Source organism: Salmo trutta, chromosome 14 (assembly GCF_901001165.1).
Source record: "Salmo trutta chromosome 14, fSalTru1.1, whole genome shotgun sequence".
Taxonomy (NCBI): domain Eukaryota; kingdom Metazoa; phylum Chordata; class Actinopteri; order Salmoniformes; family Salmonidae; genus Salmo; species Salmo trutta.
Window position 1 is genome coordinate 60153588 of NC_042970.1, and position 24068 is coordinate 60177655.

Consider the following 24068-nt stretch of genomic DNA (forward strand, 5'->3'; position numbering starts at 1 on the left):
GGATATCTTAAGGTGAATGCACCAATTTGTAAGTCGCTCTGGATAAGAGCGTCTGCTAAATGACTTAAATGTAATGTAAATGTAATTTTTGGATTACACCAAACTCAGTAACGTAATCTGATTATTTTCAGTTACTCTTGGATTACTTTCCATTTAAAGGAACACTCCACCCAAAAACTCTCGGTATTTGTTTCATTAGTCCATTGTTGATATAGTCCCAAAATGTTTTGCATCATACCAGCTGTATTTCTCTATTTTGAATGTTATAGATCATGAAAACTTGATTGCTGATATGCAAAACATTTTGGGACTATATGAACAATGTACTAATGAAACAAATACCAAAATAGTTTTAGAAGAAGACAAAAAGGATCCATCAAACTCATTTGGTGTGTCATCATAGTGGTCGTTGACTTGTGGTCAGACTTGCTAAGGTGGAACAAGCTTAAAAACGTTTTCCAATACTGCCTTGAATGTCATTGAGACAACAAAGGTGTTAGTGGTTTTTTTTTCTCCCACAAACATCCTTTCTGAATTTAAAAGTAGTTCCTGAATTTAAAAAAGTATCTGTAATCTAATTCCAATATTTTTTGCTGGTAACATGTAATCAGTTACTCAAAGAGAGACAGAGAGAGAGGATAGTTGCAGATAGTGGTTTCCCGCCGAGTTCAAAATGGCACCATCGATTATCTTGTTCTATAGGGCTTATTCAGATTGAAGAGAGTTGTAGCATAGTGACGAAATTACATAAATGATCTTATGTGGCAAAAGACCCCTGATCTTGGGTAAACAGTTTCTCTTTATGTAATTGTACTATGACCTCTGCTAAGAGGTCTGCACCCTTATGGCAAGGGTGGTATAGTGCACTTACCCCCCCCACAATTTTTTTTTTAAATGTTTTTGCCATTGAATAGATGTAAGCCTACATTACAGGAAAGTACATGTAAGCAAGACTGTTTTGTACAGAAATGCAGCTCATATGTGGTACACTACAGTGGCCTGCATAATAAGTTGAACAAAAATAGACATTTCTTTAGCCATATACTTATCTTTATTCATATCCAGCTTGCCTCCTTCATGTTAAACTGCTGGGGTCTATCTTCATTGACCATCTAAAGGGCTTTGTGTTTAATACCAACAATTGCATCCATAGTTTAGTTTATAGACTGGGCAGATGATAATGGAATGAGGTCTACCAATGTGGATTGAGAGACATAGCCTACTGACATGTTCAGTTAATTAGGCCCTTATACCCATTTTGGATACCCAAATGGTCAAAACCATCTCCAAACTCTCTCAAATTCACCGCTCATCACTCACACAGACATAAGTAGGTTACATAGGCCTAGTAAACAGTAAATAACTTACATTCGAAAATCAAATAAACAATTCATTAATAGTGGGATCTCTCGAAATAGGTTAGTGGTCTTTTGTCTCCATCTGCTGGCAAACCAAGGACAATATTCAGAATAAAAAGAGGCTACCCAAACGACTGGTTATTTTATTTCGCATTTTATTTTGTACAGTTTGGCTATATTCCTCTACTTCTCATTCGCCGACTATGGGCCATCGTTGCAGACGTAGAGTTGTTTATATTTGCATAACATTTAAGTAAAAAATAGCCTACGTTGAAATGCTGAAAAGCTGTGTAGACGCTTCTGTGAATAAAGGCTTTAAATAAGAGCATCCGGTTCTATATTGGCTTTACAAAATCCAATGTATCCAAAACAGACGTAGCCTATATTATGTGTAATAAATTGTAACAAATGATATTCTTGTTGTAGCCTATTCGTCTACGGAGTGTGACTGTAAACAACTCCATTTTCACCGGCGCACGCAGAGCCGCAGTTTGGCTTCATATAACCAAGTGCGTAAAAGTCCTTCCGCTAGACGAATTAGTTCCTTCTGATTTTGAATATTCAATTGCTGCATGTCTGAACAGATACAAGCCGTGAATTACACTAAAAACAACCAATATCAGACTCTGGAACAGGCTTGAAAAATATTGTTGTATATATCTGCGTTAAACCGTAATATACAAAACAATGTGGAGTAATACTGGACTGTGGCACAGTGTCACAGCTGCGTAGCTGTGGGAGTTATTGAAAAAGACAGGCTGTGAAAAAATATACATTGCATGTTTTTTTTAGGTATTCTCCTAAGGAGAACGCACAAAGATACGAAAAAATGCCTGGAATGATGGATAAAGGGTCGGAGTATCTAGGAAAGGGACGCTCAAACGGAACAAAAAACCCTTCAAATGCATCGAATGGACATTTTTCTGATGAGAGTGGCAGTGACGACGAGCACGGTATAGCCTCGAACACCCCGTTTGCATGTCACACTGTACATGTATTATTTTGAACGCGAAAAACTGAAGAAAAAAAATTGTCTATTAATGTGCTATACACATTTTTCCTTATTGCAGATGTCGGAATGCGTGTGGGATCCGATTATCAAGCCAATATACCCGAATTTGATCATGGTAAGGTTATGCTTGATCTACCTGACTGTATTCTGGTGGTAGCCTCGGTATAGGTTATGATAGTATATTTACATTCATCTTCTTACTTTACAACCCATAGTCAGCAATCTTTTATTTCTGAATTCAGCCAGATGTGTAGAGAATTATGGGCCCATTGAAATATGTTTGGTTTATAGAAGCGTTTTGAAACACATTTCTATTCCGAGGCTACTATTGGTTTCCTTCAACTGAATTGGCTTTTTGTTGCTATCTAAACAATATTTTAACAACAATAAAGCAGAATCTTTAGTCCTGCATGTAATTGCTTTAATTAGGCAGTTAAAATGACATTAAATATCACTATATGAAAATTATGTGTTTTTTTTAAATGATGTGTTATATATTTTTCTGTAGGTTCTACCAAGTACAGTGATAAAGATAGTGGGGGAATGTTGGTGTGGTCTCCATATCACACCATTGTCGACCCAAAATGTAAGTCAGTTTGGTTTTCACAAGCATCTTATTTCTAAAGACAGCCAAAAGTTGATTTTACTAAAATATTTACAAGTAGTTTAATTAAACTATGATTTTTCCCCACAGTGGATGAATATATTGCCATTGCAAAAGAGAAGCATGGATATAATGTTGAGCAGGTATGTCTGCTTTTTAGGATTATTAGACAAGTACATAGGGCCACAGTTACTAAGCTTTTTCACCAATGCAGAGAATCCACCTTATTTTTCAAAATCATATGAAAAACTTTCAACAGAATTTCCAACGCTATTGAAGCATATTCCCAATTTTAACATTTGTATTACATTTTCCAAGCCCCTGGACAGGCCTAAAATTTACACCGGTGTGAAAGCTCAGTAAATTTGACCCACAATGTATTAATAAACTACCACGACACGCTTAAAAATAACATATTCAAATGTTATTTAGGGGAATACCTACTCTATATATTCTAGTTCTGTTGCTTAAGCATTTCTGGCTCAGTGAAGCCCCATAGACCTGCCTGGTGTCCATTCTCAGTGGATTCCACTCATTGCTGTCCCCCACAGGCATTGGGCATGCTGTTCTGGCACAAGCACAACATCGAGAAGTCCCTGGCAGACCTTCCCAACTTTACCCCCTTCCCCGACGAGTGGACCGTGGAGGATAAGGTGCTGTTCGAACAAGCCTTCAGCTTCCACGGAAAAAGCTTCCACAGGATTCAACAAATGGTAACATACATATATTAATATACAGTAGCTTTTATCTTTTACTTTAATGTGTGTCTGTATACTGTTCATACAAACATACACAAGCAGTCTGGATGAATATTGCAGTTGACTTTAAGGTAATTTACGCTTTAGCCAACATCCGCATTCACCTTGAATGCAATCTCTGCAAACGTTGGGGTGATTGCCTTTAAAAGGCACATTGTCGACAGTGCAGTGCGCTTGTCGACAATGCGCCTTTGATTGAATCCCGGCTTTAATGTAAGTATAAACGGTCGATTGGCACCATTTTCTCATCTGTTGTAGTTACCAGACAAATCCATATCCAGTCTTGTGAAGTATTACTACTCCTGGAAGAAGACCCGGTCCAGAACCAGCCTGATGGACCGCCAGGCCAGAAAGCTGGCAAACCGAAACGCCCAAGATGAAAGGTAAGACTTGTAGCTCGCCTTACTACTATCTGTGAAATTCCAAGTGTTCGGAGTCCAAGAATGATTGGCTTTTCTTGACATTAGTGATGAAGAAATGGAGGAGGCCAACCCCATCGAAGCAAATGATAGTGATTATGACCCAACTAAGGAGACGAAAAAAGAGGTACGTTATCTAAACTTTAGAATTTAAACTGATGGAATGGCAGTTGGGATATATCAAAAAGTAATAGCGGATGCGTTTTTAATCAGTGACCAGCATTCACTTACAATGAGTAGTAGAGTAGACAGATGCCAAAGAAAATAGTGAAATAAAATGCAAGGTGTTATGATGTGAGGGGAAGTTGTGTTACGACATAAAGTAGACAAACACACTATCCAGGATACACTTCCACACTCCATCCCCCAGGGGGCAGCAGAAACCTTGTCCAGATGTTGAGCCTGCTTGATAAGCACATCAGGTGCTGCCAATTAGGGTGATCATCAGTCAGTGTCCCAGCTTGAAAGCTGTGAGGCGGCTAGTTGGTTTGGTGGCCATAAGGCCTTTCATTTAGTTTTAAATCATTAGTTTAGTCATGCTTGTTTGTGGTTTCCTTTTTGTATTCATTTATTTTCGTCACCATCTGGACAAATACAAATGCACACATTCAGGCTACAGACCATGTAACTAGGCCTAGGACCGCTAGATAAAGCGAGTGTAACAATATCCGCAGGCAAGTTAATGGGTTAGTAACAAAGGTCACACTTAAAAGGTACAGTAAGCGATGCATAAAGTAAACCGCAACATAGGGTGTCGATTTCGGCAACAACTAAGAGCGTTTGAAGCACAAGGCTAAACTTGTACATAGTTTTGGTTCCATAGCTATCACATTGTAGCAGTGGGAAGCGCACCCATGCACTAGAGTCCTGCATCGGGTTGGATATCAAATCAAACTTTATTCGTCACATACGCCGAATACAACAAGTGCAGACCTTACCGTGAAATGCTTACTTACAAGCCCTGAACCAACAGTGCAGTTCAAGAAGAGTTAAGAAAATATCTACCAAATAAACTCAAGTAAAAAATAATTAAAAGTAACACAATAACATAACAATAACGAGGCTATATACAGGGGATATCGGTACCCGAGTCAGTGTGTGGGGGTACAGGTTAGAGGTAATTTGTACATGTACGTAGGGGAGAAGTGATTATGCATAGATAATAAACAGCGAGTAGCAGCAGTGTATAAAACAAATGGGGGGGGGGGTGGTCAATGTAATAGTCCGGTGGCCATTTGATTAATTGTTCAGCTGTCTTATGGCTTGGGGGTAGAAGCTGTTAAGGAGCCTTTTGGTCCGAGACGTCATGCTCCGGTACCGCTTGCCGTGCGAGAGCAGAGAAAACAGTCTATGACTTGGGTGACTGGAATCTCTGATAATTTTATGGGTTTCCTCTGACACTGCCTATTATATAGGTCCTGGATTGCAGGAAGCTTGGCCCCAGTGATGTACTGGGCCGTACACACTACCCTCTGTAGCGCCTTATGGTCAGATGCCGAGCAGCTGCCATACCAGGCGGTGATGCAACCAGTCAGGATGCTCACAATGGTGCAGCTGTAGAACTTTTCGAGGATCTGGGGACCCATGCCTAATCTTTTCAGTCTCCTAAGGGGGAAAAGGTTTTGTCGTGCCCTCTTCATGACTGTCTTGGTGTGTTTTGACCGTGATAGTTCATTGGTGATGTGGACTAAAAGGAACTTGGAACTCTCGACCCGCTCCATTACAGCCCCGTTGATGTTAATGGGGGCCAGTTCGGCCTGCCTTTTCCTGTAGTCCATGATCAGCTCCTTTGTCTTGCTCACATTGAGGGAGAGGTTGTTGTCCTGGCACCACACTTCCAGTTCTCTGACCTCCTCCCTATAGGCTGTCTCATCGCTGTCGGTGATCAGGCCTACCACTGTTGTCGTCAGCAAACTTAATGATGGAGCTGGAGTCGTGTTTGTTCACACAGTCGTGGGTGAACAGGCAGTACAGGAGGGGACTAAGAACACACCCCTGAGGGGCCCCAGTGTTGAGGATCAGTGTGGAAAATGTGTTGTTGCCTACCCTTACCACCTGGGGGTGGCTCTTCAGGAAGTGCAGGATCCAGTTGCAGAGGGAGGTGTTTAGTCCCAGGGTCCCTAAGCTAGTGATGAGCTTCGTGGGCACTATGGTGTTGAACGCTTGAACGCTGAGCTGTAGTCGATGAACAGCATTCTTACATAGGTGTTCCTTTTGTCCAGGTGGGAAAGGGCAGTGTGGAGTGCGATTGAGATTGCGTCATCTGTGGATCTGTTGGGGCGTTATGCGAATTGGAATTGGTCTAGGGTATCCGGGAGGATGCTGTTGATGTGAGCCATGACCAGCCTTTCAAAGCACTTCATGGCTACCGACGTGAGTACTATGGGGCGGTAATCGTTTAGGCAGGTTACCTTCGCTTCCTTGGGCACAGGGACTATGGTGGTCTGCTTGAAACATGTAGATATTACAGACTCAGTCAGGGAGAGGTTGAAAATGTCAGTGAAGACAGTTGGTCCTCGCATGCTTTGAGTACAGTCGTGGCCAAAAGTTTTGAGAATGACACAAATATTAATTTCCAAAAAGTTTGCTGCTTCAGTGTCTTTAGATATTTTTGTCAGATGTTACTATGGAATAGTGAAGTATAATTACAAGCATTTCATAAGTGTCAAAGGCTTTTATTGACAATTACATTAAGTTGATGCAAAGAGTCAATATTTGCAGTGTTGACCCTTCTTTTTCAAGACCTCTGCAATCCGCCCTGGCATGCTGTCAATTAACTTCTGGGCCACATCCTGACTGATGGCAGCCCATTCTTGCATAATCAATGCTTGGAGTTTGTCAGAATTTATGGGTTTTTATTTGTCCACCCACCTCTTGAGGATTGACCACAAGTTCTCAATGGGCTTAAGGTCTGGGGAGTTTCCTGGCCATGGCCCAAATATCGATGTTTTGTTCCCCGAGCCACTTAGTTATCACTTTTGCCTTATGGCAAGGTGCTCCATCATGCTGGAAAAGGCATTGTTCGTCACCAAACTGTTCCTGGATGGTTGGGAGAAGTTGCTCTCGGAGGATGTGTTGGTACCATTCTTTATTCATGGCTGTGTTCTTAGGCAAAATTGTGAGTGAGCCCACTCCCTTGGCTGAGAAGCAACCCCACACATGAATGGTCGCAGGATGCTTTACTGTTGGCATGACACAGGACTGATGGTAGCGCTCACCTTGTCTTCTCCGGACAAGCTTTTTTCCGGATGCCCCAAACAATCGGAAAGGGGATTCATCAGAGAAAATGACTTTACCCCAGTCCTCAGCAGTCAAATCCCTGTACCTTTTGCAGAATATCAGTCTGTCCCTGATGTTTTTCCTGGAGAGAAGTGGCTTCTTTGCTGCCCTTCTTGACACCAGGCCATCCTCCAAAAGTCTTCGTCTCACTGTGCGTGCAGATGCACTCACACCTGCCTGCTGACATTCCTGAGCAAGCTCTGTACTGGTGGTGCCCCGATCCCGCAGCTGAATCAACTTTAAGAGACGGTCCTGCCGCTTGCTGGACTTTCTTGGGCACCCTGAAGCCTTCGACACAACAATTGAACCGCTCTCCTTGAAGTTCTTGATGATCTGATAAATGGTTGATTTAGGTGCAATCTTACTGGCAGCCATATCCTTGCCTGTGAAGCCCTTTTTGTGCAAAGCAATGATGACGGCACGTGTTTCCTTGCAGGTAACCATGGTTGACAGAGGAAGAACAATGATTCCAAGCACCACCCTCCTTTTGAAGCTTCCAGTATGTTATTCGAACTCAAACAGCATGACAGAGTGATCTCCAGCCTTGTCCTCGTCAACACTCACACCTGTGTTAACGAGAGAATCACTGACATGATGTCAGCTGGTCCATTTGTGGCAGGGCTGAAATGCAGTGGAAATGTTTTTTGGGGATTCAGTTAATTTGCATGGTAAAGAGGAACTTTGCAATTAATTGCAATTCATCTGATGACTCTTCATAACATTCTGGAGTATTTGCAAATTGCCATCATACAAACTGAGGCAGCAGAATTTGTCAAAGTTAATATTTGTGTCATTCTCAAAACTTTTGGCCACGACTGTACACGTCCTGGTAATCCATCTGGCCCCACGGCTTTGTGAACGTTGACCTGTTTAAAGGTCTTGCTCACATCGGCTACTGAGAGCATTATCACAGTCATCCAGAACAGCTGGTGCTCTCATTCATGCTTCAGTGTTGCTTGCCTCGAAGCGAGCATAAAAGGCATTTAGCTCGTCTGGTAGGCTCGTGTCACTGGGCAGCTCGCGTCTGGGTTTCACTTTGTCGTTCATAATAGTTTTCAAGCCCTGCCACATCCGACGAGCGTCAGAGCCGGTGTAGTAGGATTCAATCTTAATCCTGTATTGACGCATTGCTTGTTTGATGGTTCGTCTGAGGGCATAGTGGGATTTCTTATAGCCATCCGGATTAGTGTCCCGCTCCTTGAAAGCGGCAGCTCTAGCCTTTAGCTCGATGTGGATGTTGCCTGTAATCCATGGCTTCTGGTTGGGATATGTACGTACGGTCACTGTGGGGACGACGTCGTCAATGCACTTATTGATGAAGCCGATGACTGAGGTGGTATACTCGATGCCATTGGATGAATCCCAGAACATATTCCAGTCTGTGCTAGCAAAACAGTCCAGTAGCGTAGCATCGGTTTCATCTGACCACTTCCATATTGAGCGAGTCACTGGTACTTCCTGCTTTAATTTTTGCTTGTAAGCAGGAATTGGGAGGATAGAATTATGGTCAGATTTGCCAAGTGAAGGGCGGGGGAGAGCTTTGTACGCATCTCTGTGTGTGGAGTAAAGGTGGTCTAGAGTTTTTTTCCCTCTGGTTGCACATGTGACATGTGACCCACTGTTGATAAAAAAAAATCAGCTGGCAGGTGTAATGAAAAGTCTTTCAACCCGTGGGTCGGATCGCAGTTCAGAACAATTATATTGCAGGTCAAACGTTTTATTTCAAGATTTCTTTTACAAACCCAGGAGCTTGTTGAATTATTGCGAATTCCATTATGTGAGCAGTGAGCCAGACAGCCTAGGGTAGCAGCAACACAGCGAGAGTGGAGCAGGGAACTGTCCATTATTTGTGTGGTGTTGAAACGTTCCTAATTTGTTCACATGCAGAGCTTACGTTTCCTTGCACCACACAACAATACGTTGCCAAGTTTATTTTCCCTGACTCCTAGCTCACATAAAAATGGCTAACGTAACAGGAGAAATGGAAAGAAAGGTTATGAGGGTGGATTACACCATGGTGGAAACAGGTGCTCCGTGAATGAAAGGATTTGGAAGGATTTTGTAGTCATTGTGGACAAGGAGGACAACAACCCAGTAGATGGATACACAGCCTGCAAAAGTGCAAGCAGGTATTTGTTTATGATAATTCAGTTATTTATCAATGAATTATTACATTAATTCAGGCTTTTGTTCATTTAGACCATACGCAAGCTACATAAAGTCTAAACCTACTAAAAACATGTAGCCTATTTTTGCAGCCTGTAGCATATTCGATTCTGGGAATTGTTTCTTTCAATTAAACTATTTGATTATCTAAACAATATTGAATGTAAAGGTATTGTTTTTTATGCTGCCTATAGGCTTTAATTAGGTCAGAAGGTTAATTAGAAGGCTTTTTTCCCCAAAGCTATTTCAATTGTCAATGTGCGCTGCATCGCATTATGAATAATTCATGGCATGGTTTCCTTTTATCCAAATGTTGAATAGATATGCAGACAAATTATTTCATGCAGGGAAGGGAAAAAACGTAATACTCTGGTCATGATTTTTGTAAAATAAATTGATGTTATTTGGAGGGTCACAGATCATCTCTTGGAACAATTCTATGCTGGTGGTTCGTGATGCGGAGATAATATCTGGTGGGGCTCGGAATTGATGTGGCCGGCGCGGGCGGGTTCGGGTCCAAAGAATGTAGCTGTGCAGGACTCTACCATGCACATGTGCAGATACTCTTGTACTGTGAGAGCAAAGTCTTGCATTGCACTCATCTGAATATCAGTGGTGCTGCTCGTGGCAACATCATATCGCTGAGTCTGCTGTTCATGCTCCCAGGGGATTTTTCATGGATGCCTGATAAAGACCTAAGGGTCAAAACGTATCTATATAATCACCTGGGAGCATGAACAGCATTGTGCAGCGTTTCGTTTTTATTAAACCTCTTAAAACATGCTCCCAGGTGCCATAATGTCTTAACAATGACACAATTGATGTTACTAACATTATGACAGCTAATAGAAAGTGTACCCGCGCCTATCCAGAGCCACACGGAGCCCCAGCACCTGAGCTCCTCCAAGATTGGGCTCGGCCGACGGGAGCACCTGACGCTCATGCATCGGCACCACTCGCAGCGTTCCAAGTGCCGGCCGCCCAAGGGCATGTACCTGACCCAGGAGGATGTGGTGGCAGTGTCGTGCAGCTCCAGCGCTGCCAACACCGTCCTTCGGCAGCTGGACATGGAGCTTGTGGGCCTCAAAAGACAGGTGAGCTTTGGGGATTCTGGTTTGTCTCATTGCAGGGCAACCTGGGTCCTCAAGGTGCTTGAGTTGAGGCTTTTTCACAGTACATTTTAGTCATTTAGCAGATGCTCTTATCCAGAGCGACTTATAGGAGCCGCCTTAGTGCTTGAGAATCTTTGGCTGTATCCTGAAAGTAAAAGATAAATACACAATAAATATATATATATACAAACACAGTACCAGTCAAAAGTTTGGACAGACCTACTCATTCAAGGGTTTTTCTTTATTTTTACTATTTTCTACATTGTAGACCAATAGTGAAGACATCAACTATGAAAAAACACATATGAAATCATGTAGTAACAACTAAATAAAATATATTTTATATTGAGATTCTTCAAAGTAGCCACACTTTGCCTTGATGACAGCGTTGCACACTATTGGCATTCTCTCAACCAGCTTCATGAGGAATGCTTTTCCAACAGTCTTGAAGGAGTTCCCACATATGCTGAGCACTTGTTGGCTGCTTTTCCTTCACACTGCGGTCCAACTCATCTCAAACCATCTCAATTGGGTTGAGGTCGGTTGATTGTGGAGGCCATCTGATGCAGCACTCCATCACTCTCCTTGGTCAAATTGTCCCTACACAGCCTGTAGGTGTGTTTTGGGTCATTCTCCTGTTGAAAAACAAATAATAGTCCCACTAAGCGCAAACCAGATGGGATGGCGAATCGCTGCAGAATGCTGTGGTAGCCATGCTGGTTAAGTGTGCCTTGAATTTTAAATAAATCACCTACAGTGTCACCAGCAAAGCACCCCAACACCATCACATTTCCTCTCCTCCATGCTTCATGCAGAGATCATCTGTTCACCTAATCTGCATCTCACAAAGACACTGCAGTTGGAACCAGAAATCTCAAATTTGTACTAAAAAAGGACAGATATCCACCGATCTAATGTCAATTGCTCGTGTTTCTTGGCCCAAGAAAATCTCTTCTTGTTATTGTTGTCCTTTAGTAGTGGTTTCTTTGCAGAAATTTGACCATGAAGGCCTGATTCACACAATCTCCTCTGTTGATGTTTATCTGTTACTTGAACTGTGTGAAGCATTTATTTGGGCTGCAATATTTGAGGCTGGTAACTCTAATGAACTTATCCTCTGACCTTCATGTCTTTAAGTAATGATGGACTGTTGTTTCTTTGCTTATTTGAGCTGTTCTTGCCATAATATGGACTTGGTCTTTTACCAAATAGGGCTATCTTCTATATTTTACATTTACATTTAAGTCATTTAGCAGACGCTCTTATCCAGAGCGACTTATATACCACCCCTACCTTGTCACAACACAACTGATTGGCTCAAACGCATTAAGAAGGAAAGAAAATCCACAAATGAACGTTTAACAAGGCACACCTGTAAATTGAAATTCATTCCAGGTTGGAAAAGCATTCCTCATGAAGCTGGTTGATAGAATACCAAGAGTATGCAAATCTGTCATCAAGGCAAAGGGTCGCTACTTCGAAGAATCTCAAATATAAAATATATTTTGAGTTTAACACTTTTTTGTTTACTACATGATTCCATATGTGTTATTTAATAGTACAATATATACACCAAATATTTAATTGGGCGGCAGGTAGCCTAGTGGTTAGAGCATTGGACTAGTAACTGAAAGGTTGCAAGATCAAATCCCTGAGCTGACAAGGTAAAAATATGTTGTTCTGCTCCTGAACAAGGCAGTTAACCCACTGTTCCTAGGCTGTCATTGAAAATAAGAATTTGTTCTCAACTGACTTGCCTAGTTAAAAAAAGGTGTGATTGTGATGTTTTCACTGAACTACAATGTAGAAAATAGTACAAATAAAGAAACCCATGAATGAGTAGGTGTGTCCAAACTTTTGACTGGTACTGTATTTATACACAAGTATGTGGACACCCCTTCAATTTAGTAGATTTGGCTATTTCAGACACATCTGTTGCTGACGGGTGTATAAAATCAGCTATGCAATCTCCATAGGAAAACATTTACAGTAGAATGGCCTTACCGAAGAGCTCAGTAACTTTCAACGAGGCACCGTCATAGGATGCCACCTTTCCAATAAGTCAGTTTATCAAATTTCTGCCCTGCTAGAGCTGCCCTCGTCAACTAAGTGTTATTGTGACGTGGAAACGTCTAGGAGCAACAACGGCTCAGCTGCGAAATGGTAGGCCAAACAAGCTCACAGAATGTGACCACTGAAGCATGTAGCATGTAAAAAAGCCTAAGATCACCATGCGCAATGCCAAGCGTCGGCTGGAGTGGTGGAAAGCTCGCAGCCATTGGTCTCTGGAGCAGTGGAAACGTGTTCTCTGGAGTGATTAATCACGCTTCACCATTGAAGTCCGACGGACGAATCTGGGTTTGGCTTATTCCAGGAGCTACCTGCCCCAATGCATAGTGCCAACTAAAGTTTGGTGGAGGAATAATGGGGTTGTTTTTCATGGTTCGGGCTTTAGGCCCATTAGTTCCAGTGAAGGGAAATCTTAACGCTACAGCATACAATTACATTCTAGATGATTCTGTGCTTCCAACTTTGTAGCAACAGTTTGGGGAAGGCCCATTCCTGTTTCAGCATGACAACGCCCCCCTGCACAAAGCGAGGTCCATACAGAAATGGTTTGTCAAGATCAGTGTGGAATAACTATTTTTTTTATTTAGCTAGTAAAGTCAGTTAAGAACAAATTCTTATTTACAATGAAAGCCTACAGGGGAACAGTGGGTTAACTGTCTTGTTCAGGGGCCGAACGACAAATGTTTACCTTGTCAGCTCGGGGATTTCGATCCAGCAACCTTTCGGTTACTGGCCCAACGCTCTAACCACTAGGCTACCTATCGCCTCAATTGACTGGCATGCATAGAGCCCATCAAACAACTTTAGGATGAGTTGGAACACCGACTGCATGCCTGGCCTAATCGGCCAACATCAGTGCCCATTAATGCTCTTGTGGCTGAATGGAAGCAAATCACCACAGAAATGCTTCAACCACTAGTGGAAAGCCTTCCCAGACGAGTGGAGGCTATTATAGCAGAAAAGGGGGACCAACTCCATATTAATGCCCATGATTTTGGAATGAGATGTTCGACGAGAAGGTGTCCACATACTTTTGATTCATGTAGTGTATCAGCACTATTTAGTGCATTGTGTTCTAAGCATATGTACGGTGCCTTCAAAAAGGATTCACACCACTTGCCTTTTTTCCATATTTTGTGTTACAAGGTGTGATTTCAAATGGATTTGTATTTTTTTTGTCAATGATTCACACAAAATACTAATGTCAAAGTGGAAGAAAGTTTTTGTATTTTTGTTAAATTCTAACAATCTTGAATACGTGTATTCAACCTCCTGAGTCAATACATGTTAATCACCTTTGGCAGCGATTTAAAGCTGACTCTTTCTGGGTAAGTCCAAGAGCTTTGCACACCTACAGTAGATTGCACATTATTTTATACATTTTTGCCATAGATTTAAGTAAACTAACTACACCACTCAGGATCTTTCAATATAATCTTGGTAAGCAACTCCAGTGTATATGTGGCCTTGTGTTTTAGGTTGTTAATCTGCTAAAAGGTGAATTTGTCTTCCAGTGTCTGTTGGAAAGTTGACTGAACCAGGTTTTCCTCTAGGACTTTGCATTCCTCTAGGACTTAGCTCTATTCTGTTTATTCCCCCCCCCCCCCCCCAAAAAAAAGTATTTGCACATGACAACCATACCCAAAACATGATGCTGCCACCACCATGGTTGAAAATATGAAGTGTGGTACTCAGTGATGTGTTGGATTTGCTCCAAGCATAGCGCTTTGTATTCAGGACAAAGTTAATTTGTAAATTTTTTTTGCTGTTTTATTTTAATGCCTATTGCAAACAGGATGCATGTTTTGGAGAAACTAATTCTGTACAGGCTTCCTTCTCACTCTGACATTTAGGTTAGTATTGTGGAGTAACTACAATGTTGTTGATCCATCTGCAGTTTTCTCCTATCACAGCCATTTAAACAAACTGTTTTAAAGTCACAATTGGACCCATGGTGAAATCATTGGCCTCAAGTTTTCTTTCCTCTCTGGAAACTGAGTTAGGAAGAACACTTGCATCTTTGTAGTGACTGAGTGTATTAATACACCATTCAAAGTGTAATTAATAACTTAACCATGCTCAAAGGGATATTCAAGGTTTGCTTTTTATTTGTATTTATTTTATGTACCAATAGGTGACCTTCGCGAGGCATTGGAAAACCTCTCTGGTCTTTGTGGTTGAATCTGTGTTTGAAATTCACTGCTCGACTGAACGACTTTACAGATAATTGTATATGTGTGGGGTACTGTCGTGGAAATTCAGTACTGAGAGAGACTTGGTAATTTCTTCAAACAATCATCTTTATTTAATATCGATTAATTATTGCAATAATAAAACCGTCGACCCAACATTCTTGACTGTTAGGCTGAGAGCCTCCCCTTTACAGACAATGCACAGTTTATATAGCGGATACCCAGAATGCTTGGTTCCACCCCTCCCATATAGATTGTAGGGCACCATAAGCCACTTTGGGTTCATCCGCCTCTGGTGCTTTCTCCCAGATGCCAGGATAATTAGGAATAGGGAGGCCTTTAGCCTGGAGGAACAGAACATCTCTATCTCGGTGACACACACCACATCTATGGAATGCCAGCTGTAGGTTTTTACCAAGCCATCATTTAATCAGTTGCCAACCCCAGCTTCAAACAACTCTTCACTACAGTATTAGTTAAGTAAATAATTGTGAAATATCCAACAAATCAGGTAAATATGTCATTTTTCTATCACGGTACAGAGATAAGGTAGAACATAAACATCAAAAAACATGTTAAACACTTATTGCACACAGGGATTCCATGCAACTTATTATGTCACTTGTTAAGCACATTTTTACTCCTGAACTTATTTAGGCTTGCCATATAAGGGGTTGAATACTTGGACTCAAGACAGCTCAACTTAATAATTTTTTAATAATTTGTAAACATTTTCAAAAACATAATTCCGCTTTGACATTATGGGGTATTGTGTGTAGGCCAGTGACAAAGAAATCTCAATTTTAATCCACTTTAAATTCAGGCTGTAACACAACAAAATGTGGGATGTGAGTACTTTCTGAAGGCACTATGAATTTATCACACAGGTTCAAAATGCAAAGCAACTGAACAGTGGTCTGAAACACAGGATGGAAGCGGGCATTGATGACTTCAGGCTGCCGGAGGTATGTGCCAAATGTTTAGATTTCAGTGAGAAAGGGACCTAGCAATGTGACATAAGTGGTCATAAGCTGTCATGACATTCACATCACTAAGACCTTACAAATGAAGTGCTACCAAAGAGATGAAGTCATTAGTTATGGATGTTTCTTTATTATGATTACTTAAATGAAGTGAGTGACCTGTTGACTTGACATGTATTGTCACGTAGCTTCTACACTGAAAAAATATATAAAACGCAACAAGTAAAGTGTTGGTCCCATGTTTCATGATCTAAAATAAAAGTTCCCAGAAATTGTTCATACTCACGAAAAGCTTCTTGCTCTCAAATGGTGTGAACATGTTTGTTTATATCCCTGTTAGTTAGCATTTCTCCTTTGCCAAGATAATCCATCCACCTGACAGGTGTGGCATATAAAGAAGCTTATTAAACATGATAATTACACAGGTGCACCTTGTGCTGGGGACAAAAGGTGCAGTTGTCACAAAACACAATGCCACAGGTGTCTCAAGTTTTGAGGTAGTGTGCAATTGGCATGCTGACTGCAGGAATGTCCACCAGAGCTGTTGCCAGGTAATTTAATGTTCATTTCTGTACCATAAGCGGCCTTCAACGTTGTTTTATAGAATTTGACAGTAAGTCCAACCAGCCTCAACCGCGGACTTGTGTAACCACACCAGGCCAGGACCGCCACATCCGGCTTCTTCACCTGCGGAAATGTCTAAGACCAGCCACCTGGACAGCTGATGAAACTCATCGTCCACACCAGGGTCTTGACCTGACTGCAGTTTGGCATCGTAACTGACTTCAGTGGGGAAATACTCACCTTCGATTGCGGCTGGAACACTGAAGATGTGTGCTCTTCACGGATGAATCCCAGTTTCATCTGTACCGGGCAGATGGCAGATAGCATATTTGGCGTCATGTGGGCGAGCTGTTTGCTGATGTCAACGTTGTGAACATCGCCCCATGGTGGGGGGGGGGGGGGGGGGGGGGGGTTATGTTAAGGGCAGGCATAAGCTACGGACAATTGCATTTTATCTATGGCCATTTGAATGCACAGAGATACCGTGAAGAGATCCTGAGGCCCATTGTCTTGCCATTCATCTGCCACTATCACCTCATGTTTCAGAATAATGCACGCAAAGATGTCGCAAAGATCTGTAAACAATTCCTGGAAGCTGAAAATGGCCCAGTTCTTCCATGACCTGCATACTCACCAGACATGTCACCCACGACAGCATGTTCCAGTTCCCGCCAACATCCAGCAACTTCACACAGCCATCGAAGAGGAGTGGGACAACATTCCACAGGCCACAATCAACAGTCTGATCAACTATATGCGGAGATGTTGCGCTGCATGAGGCAAATGGTGGTCACACCCGATACTGACTGGTTTTCTGATCCAAGCCCCTACTTTTATTTTTAAGGTATCTGAGACCAACAGATGTCTGTATTCCCAGTCATGTGAAATTCATAGATTAGGCCCTAATTAATTAATTTAAATGTCCTGATATCCTTAGGAACTGTAACTCAGTAAAATCTTTGAAATTGTTACATTTATGTTTTTGTTCAGTGTATAATATCAGGTGTTCTTTGTCTGTTCTAGTGCAACCAAAAAGTTAATGCTCGCTGGACAACAGATGAACAGCTTCTGGCAGTTCAAGGTAAACCTACGTTCTTTGTGGGTTTGTTGTCGGCTCATGTTCTTGTCCATGGCCCGCCAGTCTGTTTACCTCGTGCAATTTCAGAATATTTGTTGTTTCTACAGGTGTCCGGAAGTACGGGAAAGACTTCCAGGCCATTGCCGACGTTATCGGTAATAAGACAGTAGGGCAGGTAAAGAACTTCTTTGTGAACTACCGCCGCCGTTTTAACCTGGAGGAGGTGCTGCAGGAGTGGGAGGCGGAGCAGGGAACTGGCACCCCCAACGGTGACACTGCCACCTCTGGCGAGGAGGGGAAGAACAGCTCCAACACCCCTTCTGGGAAGAGTACGGACGAAGAGGAGGAGGAGGTGGTGGAGCGTTCCTTTATTCCCCTAAAACCAAAAAAATTAACCTTCCCATAAACCCCTTCTGTGATTTCGTTATAGTTTGCTATGGGAGTTGGCCTCCCACAAGCCCCCTCTGCATGCAGGTTTTTACTCCAACAAATTTCGAACATTTCTAACATAACATAATTATTACAATGTTAGTTGCATCTGGACATTCCAACCCTGGGGGGGGGGGGCAAAATGCAAAAAAAAAACTACATTTCCAATACGCATGTGTATAATACACACAATTTATTATTCTACAAATTTACCATTGACTTGATAACTTGAAGAAATATCTGAATGTGGTTGATGTCAACGAATGGTCTTTTACTCCTTGCATGACGTGTAGCTTTAAGTATTATTTAACATATCATAAGCAGTTGTAGATGACCTTACTATACAGTATTGAAAATAATGTAATACTAATATATTTTAAACGAATACACTACATGACCAAAAGTATGGACAACTACTCATCGAACATCTCATTCCAAAATCATGGGCATTGATATGGAGTTATAACAGCCTCCACTTTTCTGGGAAGGCTTTCCACTAGATGTTGGAACATTGCTGCGGGGATTTGCTTCCATTCAGTCAAAAGAGCATTAGTGAGGTCGGGCTCTGATGTTGGGCGATTAGGCATGGCTCACAGTTGGCTTTCCAATTCATCCCAAAGGTGTTCGATGGGGATGAGGTCAGGGCTCTGTGCAGGCCAGTCAAGTTCTTCCACACCGATCTCGACAAACCATTTCGGTATGGACCTCGCTTTGTGCATGGGGGCATTGTCATTCTGAAACAGGAAAGGGCCTTCCCCAAACTGTTGCTACAAAGTTGGAAGCACAGAATCTTGTAGAATGTCATTGTATGCTGTAGCATTAAGATTTCCCTTCACTGGAACTAAGAGGCTTAGCCCGAACCATGGAAAAACAGCCCCAGACCATTATTCCTCCTCCATGGCTGTGTGCTCGATTTTATACACCTGTCAGCAACGGTGTGGCTGAAATAGCCGAATCAACTAATTTGAAGGGGTGTCCACATAGTTTTGTATAGATAGTGTATATGCCTTTATGGCTACGTTGTCAATTAGCTAAGTAGGAAACACAATAGAACAGGTGCCAGGCTTATTTTCATAACCTGATATCTGTTTTGACTGCTAATGACATTTGTTAAACTGATCTTAAATCTGGTATTCCAACATGTCATTCAATGTCAAGACCAGTCAAGTGGCTATCCCTTCTGGAGAGCTACTGTACTTTTTCCATATTTTGTTACGTTACAGCCTTATTCTAAAATCAATTAAATAGTTTTTTTCCCCCTCAATCTACACACAATAGCCCATAATGACAAATCAAAAACAGGTTTAGGAATGTTTGCTAATTTATTAAAAATAAAAAACATATCACATTTACATAAGTATTCAGACCCTTTACTCAGTACTTTGTTGAAGCACCTTTGGTAGCAATTACAGCCTTGAGTCTTCTTGGGTATGACGCTACAAGCTTGGCACACCTGTATTTGGGGAGTTTCTCCCATTGTTCTCTGCAGATCCTCTCAAGCTCTGTCAGGTTGGATGGGGAGCGTTCCTGCTCAGCTATTTTCAGGTCTCTCCAGAGATGTTCGATCGGGTTCAAGTCCGGGCTATGGCTGGGCCACTCAAGGACATCCAGAGACTTGTCCCAAAGCAACTCCTGCATTGTCTTGGCTGTGTGCTTAGGTCTTTGTCCTGTTGGAAGGTGAAACTTCGCCCCAGACTGAGGTCCTCAGCGCTCTGGAGCAGGTTTTCATCAAGGATCTCGCTGTACTTTGCTCCGTTCATCTTTCCCTCGATCCTGACTAGTTTCCCATTCCTTGGTGCTGAAAAACATCCCCACAGCATGATGCTGCCACCATGCTTCACCATAGGCATGGTGCCAGGTTTCCTCCAGACATGGCGCTTGGCATTCAGGCCAAAGAGTTTAATCTTGGTTTCATTAGACCAGAGAATCTCATTTCTCATGGTCAGAGTCCTCTAGGTGCCTTTTTGGAAAATTCCAAGGGAGCTGTCATGTGCCTTTTACTGAGGAGTGGCTTCCGTCTGGCCACTCTACCATAAAGGCCTGATTTGTGAAGTGCTGCAGAGATGGTTGTCCTTCTGGAAGGTTCTCCCATCTCCACAGAGGAACTCTGAAGCTCTGTCAGAGTGACCATGGGGTACTTGGTCACCTCCCTCCCTTCCCCCACGATTGCTCAGTTTGGCCGGCCAGCCAGCTCTAGGAAGCGTCTTGGTGGTTCCAAACATCTTCCATTTAAGAATGATGAGGCCACTGTGTTCTTGGGGACCTTTAATGCTGCAGAAATGTTTGTGTACCCTTCCCTAGATCTGTGCCTAGACACAATCCTGTCTCGGAGCTCTACGGACAATTCTTTCGACCTCATGGCTTGGTTTTTCCTCTGACATGCACTGTTAACTGTGGGACCTTATATAGACAGGTGTGTGTGCGCATTTCCAAATCATGATCAATCAGTTGAATTTACCACAGGTGGACATCAATCAAGTTGTAAAAACATCTCAAGGCTGATCAATGGAAACAGGATGCACCTGAGCTCAATCTCGATTCTCATAGCAAAGGGTCTGAATACTTATGTAAATAAAGTATTTCTGTAAAACATCCTAGAGACCCGTTTTTCGCTTTGTCATTATGGGTATTGTGCGTAGATAGATGAGGGGGAAAAAATATATTTAATCCATTTTAGAATAGCTAACGTTGGCTAGCTTGTAAATAAGAATTTGTTCTTAACTTACTTGCCTAGTTAAATAAAGTTTAAAATAAAACAATTGCTTGCTAGCTACTTCCAGACACAAATGAGACCACTCTGACCATTTTACTCACCCTAGCAGAGCTGGTTAGGCAGTTTCAAATCAAATCAAATTGTATTTGTCACATGCGCTGAAAACAACAGGTGTATACCTTACCGTGAAATGCTTACTTACAAGTCCTTAAACAGCAATGCTTTAAGAAATTAAGAAAAAAATACAAATAAATGTTAAGTAAAAAATAGATAAGTAGAAAATAAAAGTAACATAATTTAAACAGCAGCAGTAAAATAACAAGCGAGGCTATATACAGGGGGTACCAGTACAGAGTCAATGTGCAGGGTTAGTTGAGGTAATATGTACATGTAGGTAGAATTTTTAGGGCGTTCCTCTAACACCGGCTGATATAGAGGTCCTGGATGGCAGGAAGCTTGGCCCCAGTGATGTACTGGGCCGTACGCACTACCCTCTGTAATGCCTTGCAGTAAGAGGCCGAGCAGTTGCCATACCAGGCGGTGATGCGACCAGTCAGGATGCTCTCGATGGTGCAGCTGTAGAACCTTTTGAGGATCTGAGGACCCATGCCAAATCTTTTCAGTCTCATGAGTGGGAATCAGCTTTGTCGTGCCCTCTTCACGACTGTCTTGGTGTGCTTGGACCATGATAGTTTGTTGGTGATGTGGACACCAAGGAACTTGAAGCTCTCAACCTGCTCCACTACAGCCCCGTTGATGAGAATGGGGGCGTGCTCGGTCCTCCTTTTCCTGTAGTCCACAATCATCTCCTTTGTCTTGATCACGTTGATCACTCTGACCTCCCTATTGGCTGTCTCATCGCTGTTGGTGATCAGGCCTACCACTGTTGTGTCATCGGCAAACTAGCATGTTATCCAGAGCATTGGTGACTAACTGTGCTGCTGGCAACAATTTAATTGCGCTTTTTTGCCGACATTTACTGACACCGGCCATATTCAATGGGTGTTGAGCGCTCGTAAATTCATTATTCTGCACTCTGGTACACTCAGACGAGAGTGCTCTGAAATCGGAGTAGATAGCCAGAGCGAATTTACGAAAGCACCCGAATGTCCAGCTAAGCATGACGGTAATAATCAAGTCAATAGACGTTCGGTAGTTATAGTTAGATAGCCTATAGTTAATATACTGGAAAGTTTGATGTATAAGTAGCCAACTAACGTTAGGTAGCTACCTAACAGCATACCCGTACATACTGTTGTAATGATAAGCTATGTGGTTCGTAAGGACAGCTTACCTAACAAATTGCCAGCCAATATAAAGGGTAAGGTAACTTATTTGAAAAGTCATTACTTTATTACATTGCTCAATATTTTCTTATCATTTGTCATAATTAGTTAAAGCAATGAATATGTATCCGCTCTCGTTGTACTTCGACTGCATATTTTCTGCCATTTCCTTCAAATCTGGAAATGATGTGAAGCCACGGCCATTTCCTGAAGAATTGCATTATGGGCCCTAAAGTACGGAAATAGTGTCCTCTTCATATTTTGTGTATACTTCATATTTTGGCGAATTTAGTACGACATCCGGCAACTTTTGGCATACTAACTATACCCATACTATGACCAATAAGCATACTATATACTCAATTCACGTCACAAATAGTGCGGTTAGTATGAGCATTCGAACACAGCTAATGTGTAAAAAGTCAAGGGGTCTGAATACTTTCCGAATGCACTGTATGCTGTAATGTATTGCCCATCTGTGTTTTGGTCTGAAATCCCAACTCACGCCTCTCTCTTCCAGGGCCAGGTGACCCCCTCGTCAGGCCCTTCTCCCGCTGCCACTTCCTCTTCAACTTTCCAAACCCTGGTGACATCGTCGGCAACCTCGCTCAACCAGCCGCCCCCGCTCCTACGGCCCTCCCTGCCGGCCACCCCGGCCCTCCACAGGCAGCCACCCCCTCTCCAGCAGCAGGCCCGCTTCCTACAGCCCCGGCCCGCACTCAACCAGCCCCCCCCACTCATCCGGCCCTCCAACCCCCCGCCCCCGCGCCTCAATCCCCGGCCGCTTGCCCCGACCTCAGCCCCCACCTCCACAGGGTGCCCAGGCTCCAGCCAGCCGCCCCCCACCCTGGTGGGCATCCCATCGGAGACGCCGTCCTCCTCGCTGCACTAAGTGTGTGCAATGGCGAAGGAAGAAAACGGAAAAGTTGGTGGTCGTTTTTTTTTTACTTGGACGTTTGTTTCCTTGTATTTTTCTTGACAATGATCCGTTGTGTTCCTGAAAGTCGTCAATCGTTGGTTGTTTATGAGGAGATGATGTATATTAATGAGAAACGTAAAGCCGTTGTGAAGTTTTTAAAGTTTATGTATATTAGGTTAGGTCTTCGTTTTATTTATTTGAAATCACATAGTTTTTTTTATTCACTCATCTTTGGATGGACTTGCTTAGATGTTATGTATTGGTGATGTTAAAGATTTACTAGAAGTATTGGTCCTGTTTGAAAGTGTTCTTGGCTTCTGGTTAATGTATATTTTACAAACTGGCAAAATTTGCAAGTGGTATATAAACAAGGTATATTGAAGACACTATAATGGACAATACACCACTACTAATGAACAGGTGGCGTTGCCATATTTCAGTTCAATTGTTTGATTTGCTGTAATGCGTATTTGTTCTTTGAGCGAATATAGACTTATCTTTTATATAAGCATTATTTATTTTTCTACTCGGTGCTATGGACTCTAGACCGTCCAGTATAATAATAACCATTGTGTAAGTGCTCTTACGCTTCTAGGCCAACTGTATTTACGTGATTGAATTGATCTAAACTGGAAGAAACTGATTGAAAAAAATGATGAACCGGTTAATAAAATGAACTTGTTTAATGTAATATTAAGCTACGAGGAAGTCAATGTCAGTGAATCGATTGTTGTAGTCAGTGAGCCACATTTTCAGGAATTTGATATGTTTCAATGATTTTCATTTAAGATATATTGAAGAACAAAATGTTTGACTTCTGTACAGTTGTGTGTAATAATTTGTTTGCTTAATTTTAAACTGTCAAGATCATACCTAAAACTACGCTTTTTGATTTTGTTTTAACGGTCGCCCATCAGTAATTCCCAGTGTAAGATGAGGCATAGTATCTAACATATCCATTCAAATAATTGGAACATTTTGTTTTGTGTGTCCAGTTATGATCATTCGTTTTTTACCAAGTTTTGGAATTAATTAGTGCCGCTTCATGTTCAGGGTTTGAAAGATTCTGTAAAATGTATACAGTTGAAGTCGGAAGTTTACATACACCTTAGCCAAATACATTTAA

General features: G+C 42.1%; 1 protein-coding gene across 2 annotated transcripts; it reads left to right on the plus strand.

Annotated features, from left to right (window-relative positions):
- Positions 1-2027: 2027 nt before the first annotated feature.
- Positions 2028-23821, plus strand: LOC115208505 (REST corepressor 3). 2 transcript variants are annotated; one of them, XM_029776618.1, is made up of 12 exons: positions 2028-2311; positions 2429-2485; positions 2879-2956; positions 3065-3117; positions 3526-3687; positions 3991-4115; positions 4200-4278; positions 10469-10690; positions 15858-15935; positions 17541-17598; positions 17703-17770; positions 22544-23821. In XM_029776618.1, exons 1-12 carry the CDS (start codon positions 2188-2190, stop codon positions 22913-22915), a joined length of 1476 nt encoding a protein of 491 aa, XP_029632478.1. In that variant the 5' UTR covers positions 2028-2187; the 3' UTR covers positions 22916-23821. The 2 variants fall into 2 exon arrangements, with proteins under 2 accessions (XP_029632478.1, XP_029632477.1); XM_029776617.1 differs by having other exon boundaries at positions 2031-2311; positions 17703-17947.
- Positions 23822-24068: the final 247 nt, after the last annotated feature.

What these genes read in the sequence shown, in the direction of transcription:
- LOC115208505 (XM_029776617.1), top strand. Translation starts at nt 2,188, where the DNA reads ATGCCTGGAATGATGGATAAAGGGTCGGAGTATCTAGGAAAGGGACGC. An exon ending in TATACCCGAATTTGATCATG is followed by an intron (nt 2,486 to 2,878) that starts GTAAGGTTATGC and finishes ATTTTTCTGTAG; the next exon opens with GTTCTACCAAGTACAGTGAT. An exon ending in CGAAACGCCCAAGATGAAAG is followed by an intron (nt 4,116 to 4,199) that starts GTAAGACTTGTA and finishes TCTTGACATTAG; the next exon opens with TGATGAAGAAATGGAGGAGG.